This window comes from Carcharhinus amblyrhynchos, chromosome 6 (assembly GCF_965287045.1).
Source record: "Carcharhinus amblyrhynchos chromosome 6, sCarAmb.v2.hapA, whole genome shotgun sequence".
Lineage (NCBI taxonomy): Eukaryota > Metazoa > Chordata > Chondrichthyes > Carcharhiniformes > Carcharhinidae > Carcharhinus > Carcharhinus amblyrhynchos.
The window spans coordinates 67,633,193-67,647,574 of NC_137329.1; the positions used below are offsets into that span (position 1 = coordinate 67,633,193).

Here is a 14,382-nt window from a genome sequence, read left to right on the forward strand (position 1 = left end):
ATATTCCAGAATATTTGTTTGGTGACTTTGGCATTTTCTGCAGCACCTGCTACAATCCGAGTCAAGGAATATCTTTCAATCCTCATTATTTTTATTCTGATAGGATGGTTTCTCACCTGTCCCTCCCTTCTTATTGCTGAGATTTACTGGGATCTTTCTCTTGTGGTGGAATTTTTCACATGATTCTCAATGAGTAACGGTGAGCTGTTCCACCACAAAGGGACTCCTCACCCAATCCACACTCACCTGATGAAGGAGCAGCAGTCTGAAAGCTCATGATTCCAAATAAACCTGTTGGACTTCAACTTGGTGTTGTGAGACTTCTTACTGAATCCACACTCACAAAGTGAATAGCACTACCACACCAGAATCCCAGCAGGATTGAGCCCCTAACTAGCTGCTAGAGCTCAATACTCCTGCTGAGCACACTCGCAGCTCTTGACACTAGTGCAGAACAAAGTGTTTCAGCATTTGAGGTCCAGCTTCCTCTACTCGTGAATTGGTATCGCAAAGTGTTCCACACACCGTATCTAATGACTCCAGTATTGAACTCAGTCACACTCAACAATGGGCTGCTCCTCGTCAACCTGCCCAGGGATTATTGAACCTCTGACCAGGATGATAGTTGCTGGAAATTGTGATAATGATATATTCAAACACTGGTTAACACAGAGTACCTGCTTATCATGGTCACTCATCTCTATTATTACGTCAATACTCTCACTCTGACCTCCAAACTATGGGTTTCTGTGTGACCAGTTATTCTTTGTGATATTGTCTGTCACTGTTCCTGCTGTGCATGTTTCCTGTCCAATGAGGCAGCTTGGGTAGCTCAGCAAAACAAAGGCCAGCATGAGAATGTGAAAACTGGGGAACTGATAACCACTCGGAAAAGCTCCCCATGAGATACATCACCAACATGATCAGTCGATGCAGTATCGCGGGGATTGTTGGGGGCGGGGACCAATAATCAATGCACTGTTGTATGGGGGGAACCAACGCATGTCGCCGGGGGAGGGGGAACCAATGCATTTGAAGGGGGAGTACCGCATTTGAAGTAACGCTCTGTCATGAGATATATAACACTTAGCGCTATCTTTGGTGAAGGGGGCTGCTGCGTGCCTGCCAATTTGGGTATCTGAACCTGCCTCTTTCAGTAGCATGTGTGTGTCTGCATGTCCTTTATTGCCTGTTGCCTGGCACTGTACATTAACTCTTTCTAATCTTATTGTAGACTATTGGGGAGAGTCTAGTTACAGTGAAATCCTCGACTTGCATCTTGGTGGTACGTATGTCTGTCCTTCTGCAATCCCACACCTGCTGACTTTCTTTCTAATCTTTTCCTCTTCACCTCCATCCCTGGCTGCAAACCTTCACTTTAGTTTCACCAGGTTGAAGTACCTGCATCCTCACCATCCACGTTCCTGTTGCTGGTCCAGTGTCTGATGTTAGTATGGCAATGTATAGGGTTTATGTGACCTGTCAGCTGATGTCCAGAATGGTAAATTTGCTAGTTCCGTCAGGGAGGTTTGAATCTAACATGGCAGGGGGATAGGAATCAAAGGATGGGTCCAATTCAGATCAGGAAATGGGAGCACCAGTTAGTGATGTAGTCAGTGACTCAGAAAGACAGAAGAAACTAAGGTTAAAAAGCACCCACCAAAGGAAATTGATGGGTTGAGCTGTTTATACTTCAATGCAAGGTGTATCACCAATAAGGCAGATGAACTTAGGGTACAGATAGACACAAGGCAGCAGGATGTCAGTGCTATCACAGAAACCTGGCTAAAGAAGGGGCAAAATTAGTAACTCAAAATCCCTTTAGTTTTCAGGCAGGATAGAATGGGTGACAGAAAAGTGGGGGAGGGGGTGATTATTGGTTAAAGAAGCAATTATAGTTGTAAAATGGAATGATATACTAAATGAGTTAATATATGAAACTTTATGAGTTGAACTTAGGAATAAAAAAAGGGCATCGCGCTACTAGGAGTATACTACAGACCACCCCCCCCCCGCAAAAAAATGAGTGGATGATAGAAGAATATGTATGTAGACAAAGTTCTGCCTGTAGGAATAAGAGGAACTAATAGTAGGAGGCTTTATCTCAACATCAACTAGGTTTCAAACATTACAAGGAACATTGAGGGTGAAAATTCATGCACTGTGTCCTGGAACTTTTTTTAAACAATACATGACAAGCCCAACAAGAGAAGATGCAATTCTGGATTTAGTGTTGGGAACTGAAGATGGGCAAGTGAGTAGAGTGACAATATCACCATATCGGGGATCGTGACTACAGTTCGGTTAGATTTAGTATTATTATGGAAAACAATAGAAATAAATCAGGGGTAGAGGTTTTAAACTGGTGGAAGGCAAATTTTACAAAACTGAGAAGTAGTTTGGTCGAGGTGGACTGCACAATACTGCGAAAGGATAAACCAGAGGAGAGCACTAATAAGTGAGATCCTTAGTATACAAAGGCAACATGTCCCCTCCAAAAATAAGAATGGTACTGCCAAATCTAGACTCCCATGGTTGTCTAAAAAGTGCAGGGGAAGATTAAATAGGAAAAGAAAGTTTATGATAGTTAGAAAAACTGAACACTGCAGATGGCCAGTAAAAAGTAAACAAAAAGGAAATCAAAGAGAGGGTAGGAAAAAATATTAGAAAGCAAGCAAGATTAAAGAAAACCCAAAGATGTTTTACCAGTATATAAAAAGCAAAAGGATAGTTAAGGAAAATGTGGGATACCAGAGATGAAGAAGGGAATTTGTGTGAAGAATCAGAGGACGTGGGAAGAGTTTTAATGAATTTTTTGTCTCTATGTTCACAAAAAAAAATGATGTATATATAGTAATCCAAGAGGAACAGTGTGAAATACTGGATAAAATAATCATAACGAAAGAGGAAGTATTAGTGGAGTTGGAATCCTTGAAAGTGGTTAAGTCGCCAATTAATGGCTGGATAGATTGCTCCCTAGGATATTGAAGGTCAGAGAAGAAAAGAACAGATGCTCTGAGAGCTGTTTTCCAATCTTCACTAGACACAGGAGAGGTGCCAGAGGATTGGAGGAATACAAATTGGTTCTGTTGTTTAAAATGGGGAGGAAGGAAATGCCAAAAATTATAGGCCTGTTAGTCTTATTTTAGTGGTGATAAAATTGTTAGAATCAATCCTGAGATCTCGGATAAACTGTCACTTAGAAAGGCATGAACCAATCAGGGATAGTCAGCATGGCTTTGTTAAGGAAATTCATGCCTTACAAATTTGATTGTATTCTTTGAGGAATTGAAAGGATGAAGGTATGCAGTGTGGGTACATGGATTTTAGTACAGCATTTGACAAGGTCCCACATGGATAGACTGGTCAAAAAAACTAAAAGCCCATAGGATACAAGGTAATGTGACAAATTGGTTCCAAAGTTATTTGGTAGCAGGAAACAAAGGGTAACCTTTGCGAATGGAAAGCTGTTTCAAGTGGTGTGCCACAGGGCTTGGTGTTTGTTTTATATATTAAGGATTTGGACTTGAACATGGGGGGAGGCATGGTTGAGAAATTTGCAGATGTCACAAAAACTGGTTGGTGGGTTGGTTGGAAAGTGGCAGATGGAATTCAAGTGTGAGGGAAGTCAAATAGTAAAAAGGAACACTAAGGAGTATAATGAGAGGGGTAGAAGAAGTGAGAAATTGTGGTGTACAAAGGTAGTAGTATAGGTAGATAAATTGTAAAGAAGGCATATGGAATGGTCTCCTTTATTGGCAGTCATGTGGAATACAGAAGGAGGGACAGGATGATGAAACTGTATAGGGCACTGGTGGGGCTATAACTAGAGGATTGTTTGATTTGATTTATTATTGGCACGTATTAACCTACTGTGAAAAGTATTGTTCCTTGTGCGCTTTACATTGCATACCACTCAGAGAAGTAAACGAGACAGTGTAGAATGTAGTGTTACAGTCATAGCTAGGGTGTAGAAAAAGATCAACTTAATGCAAGGTAAGTCCATTCAAAGGTCTGACAGCAGCAGGGAAAGAAACTGTTCTTGAGTTGGTTGGTATGTGACCTCAGACTCTTGAATCTTTTTCCCGATGGAAGAAGGTGGAAGAGAGAATGCCTGGGTGCGTGCCGTCCTTAATTATGCTGACTGCTTTGCTGAGGCAGCTGGAAGCGTAGACAGAGTCACTGGATGGGAGGCTGGTTTGCACGATGGATTGAGCTACATTCACAACCTTTTGTAGTTCCTCGCAATCTTGGGCAGAGCAGGAGCCATACCAAGCTGTGATACAAGCAGAAAGAATGCTTTCTACAGTGCATCTATAAAGGTTGGTGAGAGTCGTAGCTGACATGCTGAACTTCTGAGAAAGTACAGGTGTTGGTGGGGACCAGGGCAGGTTGTTAGTGATCTGGACACCTAAAGACTTGAAGCTCTCGACCCTTTCTACTTTGTCCCCACTGATGTAGGGGCATGTTCTCCTTTGTGCTTCCTGAAGTCGATGACAATCTCCTTTGTTTTGTTGACATTCAGGGAGAGATTATTGTCACCGCACCAGTTCACCAGATTCTCTATCTCATTCCTGTACTCCGTCATTGTGGTGGTATCGTCAGCAAACTTGAAAATCGAATTGGAGGGGAATTTGGCCACACAGTCATAGAAAAAGAACAAAGAAAATTACAGCACAGGAACAGGCCCTTGAGCCCTCCAAGCCTGCACTGACCATGCTGCCCAACTGAACTAAAAACCCGTACTCTTCCAGGGACCATATCATAGAATCATAGAGGTTTACAGCATGGATACAGGCCCTTCAGCCCACCTGTCCATGTCACCCTCTTTTTTTAAACCCCTCAGCTAATCCCAATTGCCCACATTTGGTCCATATCCCTTTATACCCATCTTACTCATGTAACTATCTAAATGGTTTTTAAGAAATAAAATTGTACCTGCCTCTACTACTACCTCTGGCAGCTTGTTCCAGACACTCACCACCCTCTGTGTGAAAAAATTGCCCCCTGAACACTTTTGTATCTCTTCCCCTCTCGCCTCTAGTTTTAGACTCTCCTTCCTTTGGGAAAAGATATGGACTATCTACCTTGTCTATGCCCCTCATTATTTTATAGACCTCTATAAGATCACCCCTCAGCCTCCTACGCTCCAGAGGAAAATAGAACATAGAACACTAGAGCACAAACAGGCCCTTCGGCCCACAAGTTGCGCCAATCATATCCCAACCTACCAGGCCTATCTATAACCCTCAATCCCATTAAATCCCATGTACTCATCCAGAAGTCTCTTAAAAGACCCCAGTCCCAGTCTATTCAGCCTTTCCTTATAACTCAATCCATCAAGTCCTGGTAGCATCCTAATAAATCTTTTCTGCTCTCTTTCTAGTTTAATAATATCCTTTCAATAATAGGGTGACCAGAATTGCACACAGTATTCCAGAGTGGCCTTACCAATGTTTCGTACAACTTCAACAAGATGTCCCAGTTCCTGTACTCAGTGTTCTGACCGATGAAACCAAGCATGCTGAATGCCTTCTTCACCACTCTGTCCACTTGTGACTGACTTCACTTTCAAGGAGCTAAGAACATGTACCCCTAGATCTCTTTGTTCTGTAACTCTCCCCAATGCCCTACCATTAACTGAGTAAGTCCTGCTCTGGTTCTATCTACTAAAATGCATCATCTAGCATTTGTCTAAATTAAACTCCACCTGCCATTCATCAGCCCATTGATCAAGATCCCATTGCAGTTGGAGATAACTTTCTGCACTGTCCACTATGCCACCAATCTTGGTATCATCTGCAAACTTACTAACCATGTCCCCTATATTTTCATCCAAATCATTAATATAAATGACAAATAACAGTGGGACCAGCACTGATCCCTGAGGCACACACTCATCACAGGCTTCCAGTTTGAAAAACAACTCTTGACAACCACCCTCTGGCTTCTGTGAAGAAGCCAATTTTGTATCCATTTAGATATCTCACCCTGAATCCCTGAACCTACCATGCGGTACCTTGTCAAACACCTTGCCAAAGTCCATGTAGACAATATCAACTGCAATGCCCTCATCTACCTTCTTGGTTCCTCTTTAAAAAAACGCAGTTAAATTTGTGAGACATGATTTTCCACTCACAAAGCCATGCTGACTGTCCCCAATTGATCCTTGTATCTCTAAATGCCTGTAGATCCTGCTTCTCAAAATACCTTCCAAAATTTACCCACCACACGTGAGGCTCACTGGCTTGTAGTTCCCAGGCTTTTCCCTGCAGCCTGCACGGTAGCACAGTGGTTAGCACTGCTACTTCACAGCTCCAAGGACCTGGGTTCAATTTCTGGTTTGGGTCACTGTCTGTGTGGAGTTAGCACATTCTCCTCGTGTCTGTGTGGGTTTCCTCCAGGTGCTCCGGTTTTCTCCCACAGTCCAAAAATGTGTGGGTTAGGTTGATTGGCCATGCTAAAATTGCTCCTTAGTATCCTGAGATGAGTAGGTTAGAGGGATTAGTGGGTAAATATGTAGGGATATGGGGGTACGGTCTGGGTGGGATGTGGTCTGTGCAGACTCAATGGGCCAAATGGCCTCTTTCTGCGCTGTAGGGTTTCTATTCTATTCGAGCCCTTTTTAAACAAAGGCACAACATTTGACTCTCTCCAATCTTTAGGCACCTCACCGTGATTATCGATGATTCAAATATCTCGGCTAGGGGACCCGCAATTTCCTCCCTAGCCTCCCACAACGTCCTGGTCTTCATCATGTCCCGGGGATTTAGCTACCTTGATGCGCTTTAAGACTTCCAGCACCTCCCTCTCTGTAATATGTACACTCCTCAAGATATCCCTCTATTCCCATCCAATTCATGTCCAGACCCCTCCCCCCAACCCCCACCCTCGGCAGCGGGTTCCAGGCGCCCAACACCCTCTGTAAAAACCTTGCCTCATACACCTCCTTTAAATTTGCCCCTTGCATCTTAAACCTATGCCCCCTAGTAATTGACTGTTGCAGTCTGGGAAAAAGCTTCTGACTAACCACTCTGTCCATGCCCCTCATGGGCATGGAAATCTTGTAGACTTCTATCAGGTCACCCCTCAATCTCCATCCTTCCAGTGAGAACAAGCCAAGTTTTGCCAACCTCTCCTCATAGATAATGCCCTCCATACCAGGCAACATCCTGGTAAATCTTTTTTGTACCTTCTCCAAAGCCTCCACATCTTTCTGGTAGTGTTACAACCAGAATTGAACACTATAGGTGAATAGGTGTATAAGGAGTATAATAGGGGGCTGAGAACTCAGCCTTGTGGGGCACCGGTGTTGAGGATGATCATGGAGGAGGTGTTGTTGCCTCTCCTTACTGATTGTGGTCTGTGGGTTAGGAAGTTCAGGATCCAATCACAGAAGGAGGTGCCGAGGCCCAGGTCACAGAGTTTGGAGATGAGTTTTGTGGGAATAATGGTGTTGAATGTTGGGCTGTGGTTAATAAATAGGAGTCTGACATAGGTGTTCGTATTATCTAGGTGTTCCAGGGTTGAGTGCAGGGCCAGAAAGATGGTGTCTGCTGTGGACCTGTTGTGGTGATAGGCAAACTGTAGTGGATCCAGGTAGTCCAGGAGACTGGAATTGATTTGTGCCATGACTCACTTCATAATGATGGATGTCAGAACCACTGGCCGACAGTCATTGAGGCACGCTGCATGGTTTTTCTTAGGTACCGGGATGATGGTTGTTTTGTTGAAGCAGATAGAGACCTGAGATTATTCTATACAAGAGGTTGACGATGTCTGCGAACATTCCCACCAGCTGATCCGCACAGGATCTGAGTTCACACCCAGGTTCCCCATCCAGGCCAGTCACTTTCCATGGGTTGACCTTCGAGAAAGCTGCTCTGGCAATCTGCACTGGCGACCCCAGATAATGGTTCATCCAGGACTTCAAGGCGGAGGGCATGCTCTCACTGACCTCTTGCTCAAAACAGGCGTAGAATGCATTGAGCTCAACAGGGAGGGGTACGTTGGAGCCCGCGACTTTTCATGCCTTCATCTTGTAGCTTGTTATGTCTTGCAGACCTTGCCATAATCAGCTGGAGCCTATGGCTAGCCTGGGACTCTAGCTTCGTCCGTTACTGTCTTTTGGCATCTTTGATGGATCTCCTTAGATCGTATCTGGCTTTCTTGTGTAGGTTAGTGTTGTCTGACTTGAAATGCCTGAGATCTGGACTTCAGCAAGCAATGGATATCCCTGTTCATTCATGGTTTCCGGTTGGGGAACACATGGATTTACTTCTATGGTACATGGTCTTCTACACACTTAATAATGAAGTCAGTTACTGTAATGTATTCATTCACGCTGTTTGCAGAGTTCTTAAGTACTGACCAGTCCACTGACTCCAAGCAGCCCCGTAGGCAATCATCCGATTCCTCAGATGAACATTGCATGACTTTCTTTGATGGATTCTCCTGCTTCAGTTTTTGCTTGTCAGCTGGGAGCAGTTGTGTGCAATTCTAGTCCCCACATTACAGGGAGGACGTAATTGCTCTGGAAAGGGTATAGAGAAGATTTACTAGAATTTTGCTAGTGTTGAGGAATTGTAGCAATGAGGAGAACTTGTCATTTGTTTTCCTTGGAACAGAGAAATCTGAGGGTGATACAAAATTTTGAGGGGTAGAGATAGAGTAGACAAGAGGAACTTGCTTACATTGACAGAGAGTTCAAAAACAAGCTAAGTGGCAGAAGGAATAGAGGGGATATAAGGAAAATCTGCATAGGATAGTGGATGTCTGGAATTCACTGCTGATTTGGTGGTGGAGGCAGAGACCCAAACTCTTTAAAAAAAAACCTTAAGTGCAGTAAACTGCAGGGCTATAGACCATGTGCAGGGAGTTGGAATTAGAAAGGGCACCTGGGTGTCTTTGGGTTGGCTTGGACAAGATGGGCTGAATGACCCCCTTCTGTGCTATATCATTTCCATGGTTCTTATGGTAAGCTGCCAGAGTGGACTGTGTCAGCTGATCTCCGGAGTGGTCAGTGCCTGGAATGGACCATATAGGTTGATCTCAATTCCTCTGAGTATGAATACTGGTATCAGCCTTAATGCTCCTTGGTTAGAATGATGAATTGTGTGTATGGAGAATAGAACATAGAACATAGAACATTACAGCGCAGAACAGGCCCTTCGGCCCACGATGTTGCGCCGACCAGTTACAAAAACAATGACCCACTAGCCTATACCAATCCCTTTTCGTCCATAAACCTATCCAGAGATCTCTTAAACGCCCCCAAACTAGACGCATCTACAACTGCAGCAGGCAGGGCATTCCAATCCCTCACCACCCGCTGGGTAAAGAACCTACCCCTGACATCCGTCCTGTAGCTACCCCCCCTTAATTTAAAGTCATGCCCCCTCGTGCTAGCTTTCTCCATCCGAGGAAAAAGGCTATCACTATCCACCCTATCTAAACCCCTAATCATCTTATATGTTTCAATAAGATCCCCTCTTAGCCGCCTTCTTCCCAACGAAAACAACCCTAGATCCCTCAGTCTCTCCTCATAGGACCTCCCCACCATACCAGGCAACATCCTAGTAAACAATGGAAAATGAAAGGCAATGGAGAGAGAAAGATTGTAATGGGTTGAAATTTGGTTAAGGGAAAAGATGGACAGTGAAAGAGAGACAGATTGTAATGGGGACGGGTGGACAGTAATTGAAAAATGGTTTGTAATAGGGCAGGTGTTTTTTAAATTCCTTTATGGGTGTCACTGGCTAGGCCAGCATTTATTGGCCATCCCTAATTTCCCTTGAAAAGATAGTGGTGGGGGGATGGACAGTGGCGGGGAGATGGTCTTCTTATAAGAGTCTTCACAGAAGGTACCAAGGTCATTAGTCTGGATGTAGCTCATTAAATCAGATATCTGTACCTAGGAGGAAGGGAGTGATCCATGAGCTAAGTTATGATAATTTGCAGCCATGATATATTAAGTTTTCATGCTGATTGAATAATTAAGCAAGTGTAAGGTGATTATGATTGGCTTTAAAAACTGTAACTTTATATGATGCAACCTGAATTTTAATAACCATGGATGGAGATAACTCCATCTAATTGGTATATGCTAATTACTTGTAATCGAAGCTGAGACTTTAATTGCCTATGTATTTCTAAATTTTTCACTCTGATAGTCTAAATGGTTTTATTCAGAGGCTTATGGCTTTAGTAAAATTCATCTTGAAACACTCTGTTACTTTGTCTGGCTACTTGAGGGGAACAATAGTTTTAAATACAACATCCTAACAGCCCCTAACAATGATGATAGAGAGAGATGGATGATAATGGAAAGGTGGATGGGAATGGAGGGGTGGATAGGAATGGAGACTAGACAGGAATGGACGGATGGATAGTAATGGAGCACAGTATGCTGAATATTTGACAATGGACCAGTATCATTAACATCAATGAGTGGCTCACAAATTTCATTCTTTAATCTTTGTGTTAGTTAGTGCTGCATGCTCCTTGCATGAATTTAACATTCTGCTGCCTGGTATAGAGAATATGAATATTACTGAAAAGATAGACATGCTGCTGAAGTTTTTCATTCAGCACTCATCAGGACAAACACAAGAATGACAAATTTTAAATAAACATCACATTTTATACTACAGGAGATAGGGAGAAGTACCAATTGGTTGACAAATTTTTGAAGTACTTTAAATATCAGGTCAAGGAATATGTTGCATATTGTTCTGTGCAGTGGCTGCACAAGTGATATTTTCCACTAACTGAATGCTGCCGTCAGTCCAAAATGACATTCTGCCTACCACACGGCTGAACAACGCTGTGTATGAATTTCAGTGTCAGTGCATTGCCAGGTACACCAACCATATGTCCCAATTATTAGCTGATCAAATCAAACAGCACATTCCTTGGTTGGTCATGATAGGCAGAGTACAGACCATACTGAACCAGCGTACAATAACGAACCCAAAATAAAATGTCTCCTGTTAAAAGTGATCGCTGATTGGACACCACTTGCTGAATAATCCTGAGTGTGTTATTAGCTACACTAACAACTGATTTAAAATAATCGGTTGTGCCTGTAATGTGGTTGATTTACACACATTACACAAGTGACACGCGTTCATGGGCAGGGACACATTCTCTGCAAATCCTTGCACCTCTTTTAAATTACCCAGTGGCTCAGGGAGCCTTTGATTCCCCCTTTATTTTCTCCTTGGCAACACATCAACCAGAGTTGACTTGCCAATTAGTCAACATCCTCTCCTCCTGTAGTATAAACTGTTGTGATTGTTTGAAATTTGGTGTCCTTGTGTTCGTTCTGATAAGTGCAATACATAAAGCTTTGGCAATATGTTGCTCTTTTCAGAAATTTAACATTGAGCTGGGCTCCTGTTGCCCTTCACTGGCCCAGACTCAGCTTGTGAATCGGGATTGTACCGGGATTCCTACTTCCCTTCACTAGCTGTACTGAAGTGCACACGTGTACCTCGGCAAATGGAACCTCTGCCCCTAGCCACAATGGCTCCCATTGATTAGTAGCTGGTCCATACTCTGTGGACTGAGGGGTAGTGGTTCCCATCTGTAGTTGGAATCTACAGGCCATGGGGAGTGAGAGTGGAAGTCCCAATAAGTGTGAAAGTGTAGTTTTCTGATTGTCCTGCTTCAGTGGCTGACTATTAAAGGAGTCTGTCATTTTTAAATAATAGTCATGATGTGGGTATGCCGGCGTTGGACTGGCGTAAACACAGTAAAAAGTCTGACAACACCAGGTGTTATCAAATATTATCAAATAAATAGGTTGGACTAAAACCTGGTGTTGTCAGACTTTTTACTATTTTTAAATAAGTCAGCAATTTGTTTCCTGCTTGGTTTAAATGTAGATTATAAATCCCTCATGCTGCGTTTTAATTCAAATGCTGATTTAATTAATTTCTCACAGTCCCCCCTCCATTACCAGATTTTCCTTCACTAGTGAACTAACTGTTCAATGACACTGATCGACTTTTGTTTCAACACAATTAAAGAAAGATGTTTCAATTACATGATATTACTGTGGAATGTTTTCCCATTCCCACACTGGCTGTGTCAATCACTTTATTGTTAAACTAGATTTAATCACTGATGCTCTATATCCCCCAGCAACCGGAGTCCTAATAAACAGATGTTAGAAACAGTGGTGTATGATATATACTAACTTCAAAAGAAGAACTCTGGCATGTACATGTGTACTGTTAACAGAATTCATCTCTGTCTCATTTTATCTCTCCCTTCTTACCTCTGCCTTCTCACGTTCTCTGTCTAACTCACTATCTTAGTCTCTTTCTCCATTACTTTTGATTGTCTCTTACCTTCTATTTAAAGGAAAGCTGTTGAAGCTGATCCTGCCTTCTCTATCTCTTCCAGCTGTCTCCATGCTCCGTCACTGCTCTGACTGTTACTAACTCTGTGATTCCTCCCCTTACTACTCACTCGCTCAATCTCTCTCTCACTTTCTCTCTCTGACTCATACTCTGTCATGCTCTCTCTCTCTCCTCCTCATTTGCTCTCTTGCTCACTCTAGTTACCTGCCTCTAAAAGCAATCTCACATTTTTATGCTGTCGCTCACTCTCTCTTGCTCCCACAGACTCTTATTCTGTGTCTTTCATTTTGCCCCTCTCTGTCGTCTTGTCTGTTTTATATTTTTTCTACTTCATTCCTCTCTCACTTTCTGCGCCCACTCTCTTGCTATCTCTCTCAATGTTAATGTCTCACTCACTCTCTCACACTCTGACTCTTTGTCATACTATTATGCTCTCTCACACCCTTTTATGTACCCTTTCTTCCTCTGTCTTTCTCTCAATCTTCTCTCCCATGCTCTCGCTCTCTTTCTCACTCTGCCACAAATTGTTTCTTTCACTCTGTATCTCTCTCTGTCACTCACACTGCGCCCCCATATATTCTCTCTGTCTCATTCAGTCTCTGATTTATTTTCTTGACTTCTCTCTCTCTTGCTGTCTCACTCTACTTGAGTGTGAAATGCTGTGACTGACTGTTTTTGTTATGATATCTGTGTCTTGATGCATCGTTGTGTTAAGCCTCCTCCCTCATGCTTCCCACAGTTTATTGGTTGATAAGTTTGTGTAGTAACCCACTCTCGGCATCTTGGGCAGCTCAGTAAACACACATTTATGATTCTGAAAGCTGAGCAATGTTTGTCATCATAGGCTGCCCGTTGTTTCTGGGCAATGAACCCTGGATTGCATGTCTGGTATCTGCTATTGGTCTTGGGATCGCTGCAGACAGTGACACTGTCTCATTCTATTCTTATTTTCCTTGTCATTTCTTCCCCATTTGTTTCTCCCCTCCCCCTCATATTATTAGATTCTTTCCTTTCCCCTCTTCTTCTGTCCCTCTCACATTCTGCTCCTGTGCTTTGCTTTTCTTTCACCTCTCTTGTTGAAGTTGAGGCCCTTGTTGGAGCTCCACGGCGAAGACCTCTTTCCTTCTGCCATTGCTGTACCCACAACCGAGGTAACGTAAACCAACCCCACCAAGGATTACCATAACAACCTGAGGGTCCTTGGGCTCTGAGGCTCAGTACAGTTCCCTTAGACACCTGGTCAAGTGCAAATTCAAACCAAAAATGTATTCCCATTGCAAGGGATGCAATTATAGCTGGAGCAGGATGAGCTGGGTCAAGAGACTGAAGGTACCAAATTACTGAGGCAGAGATTTAAAGAGGGTTTGAAGCAGTTTCACAGGCCATTGAGAGGGGATAGTCGCGAGAGCTAGTTCAGCAGGCATCCAAACCCATAGTCAGTCTGTCCATCCACATTCCCCTTCCTTCTGCACATTGAGTTCAGGGTGTACCCATAAAATAACTGTAACCAAGGCTGGTTACAGTAATCCACTCCCAGAATCCACTCACCTGAGCCACACTCCGGATCCACTCCAGCTTTCATCTCGAGGATCTGCTCCTAGTTCAAGAGATGTCAGTCCACGCTGCAAAGTGTGATATATATCACAGCCTCTGTTTAAAGAGTCACACATTCTGTTAACCTCGTCACAAGTAAGTAGCCTCACTCTCAGCCATCCCTCAATCCTTCCATCAGGCCCCCCTCAATCCTTCCCTCGGCCACCCCCTCAATCGTGCCCTCGGCCACCCCCTCAATCGTGCCCTCAGACCACAGCCCTGCCTCCAGCCCCACCCCTAGCCCCACACTCAACCTTCTCTCTATCCCACCTCAGCCCTGCCCTTAGCTCCACCCCGCCCTGCCGAATATGCAAGCCCTTTCCTTGTTTCCCTCGCTTTCATCCCACATTTTCCGCACATCTTCTGCTCATCTTCACAATCCCAATCTCACCTACCCAGCATCTCGAACTCACTCCACAAG

General features: G+C 43.6%; 1 protein-coding gene across 6 annotated transcripts in view; it reads left to right on the plus strand.

Moving 5' to 3' along the window:
• mical3a (microtubule associated monooxygenase, calponin and LIM domain containing 3a) overlaps positions 1–14,382 on the plus strand; it is a 422,657-nt gene that overhangs the window by 381,369 nt on the left and 26,906 nt on the right. For 5 of the 6 annotated variants that reach the window (XM_080190575.1, XM_080190577.1, XM_080190576.1 and 2 more), the window contains 2 exons: positions 1,235–1,285; positions 13,451–13,519. In XM_080190575.1, coding sequence (XP_080046701.1) covers positions 1,235–1,285; positions 13,451–13,519 — 120 coding nt within the window. Of the gene's footprint in view, positions 1–1,234; positions 1,286–13,369; positions 13,520–14,382 lie in introns of all 6 variants that reach the window. The other variant, XM_080190580.1, reaches the window with a different exon arrangement.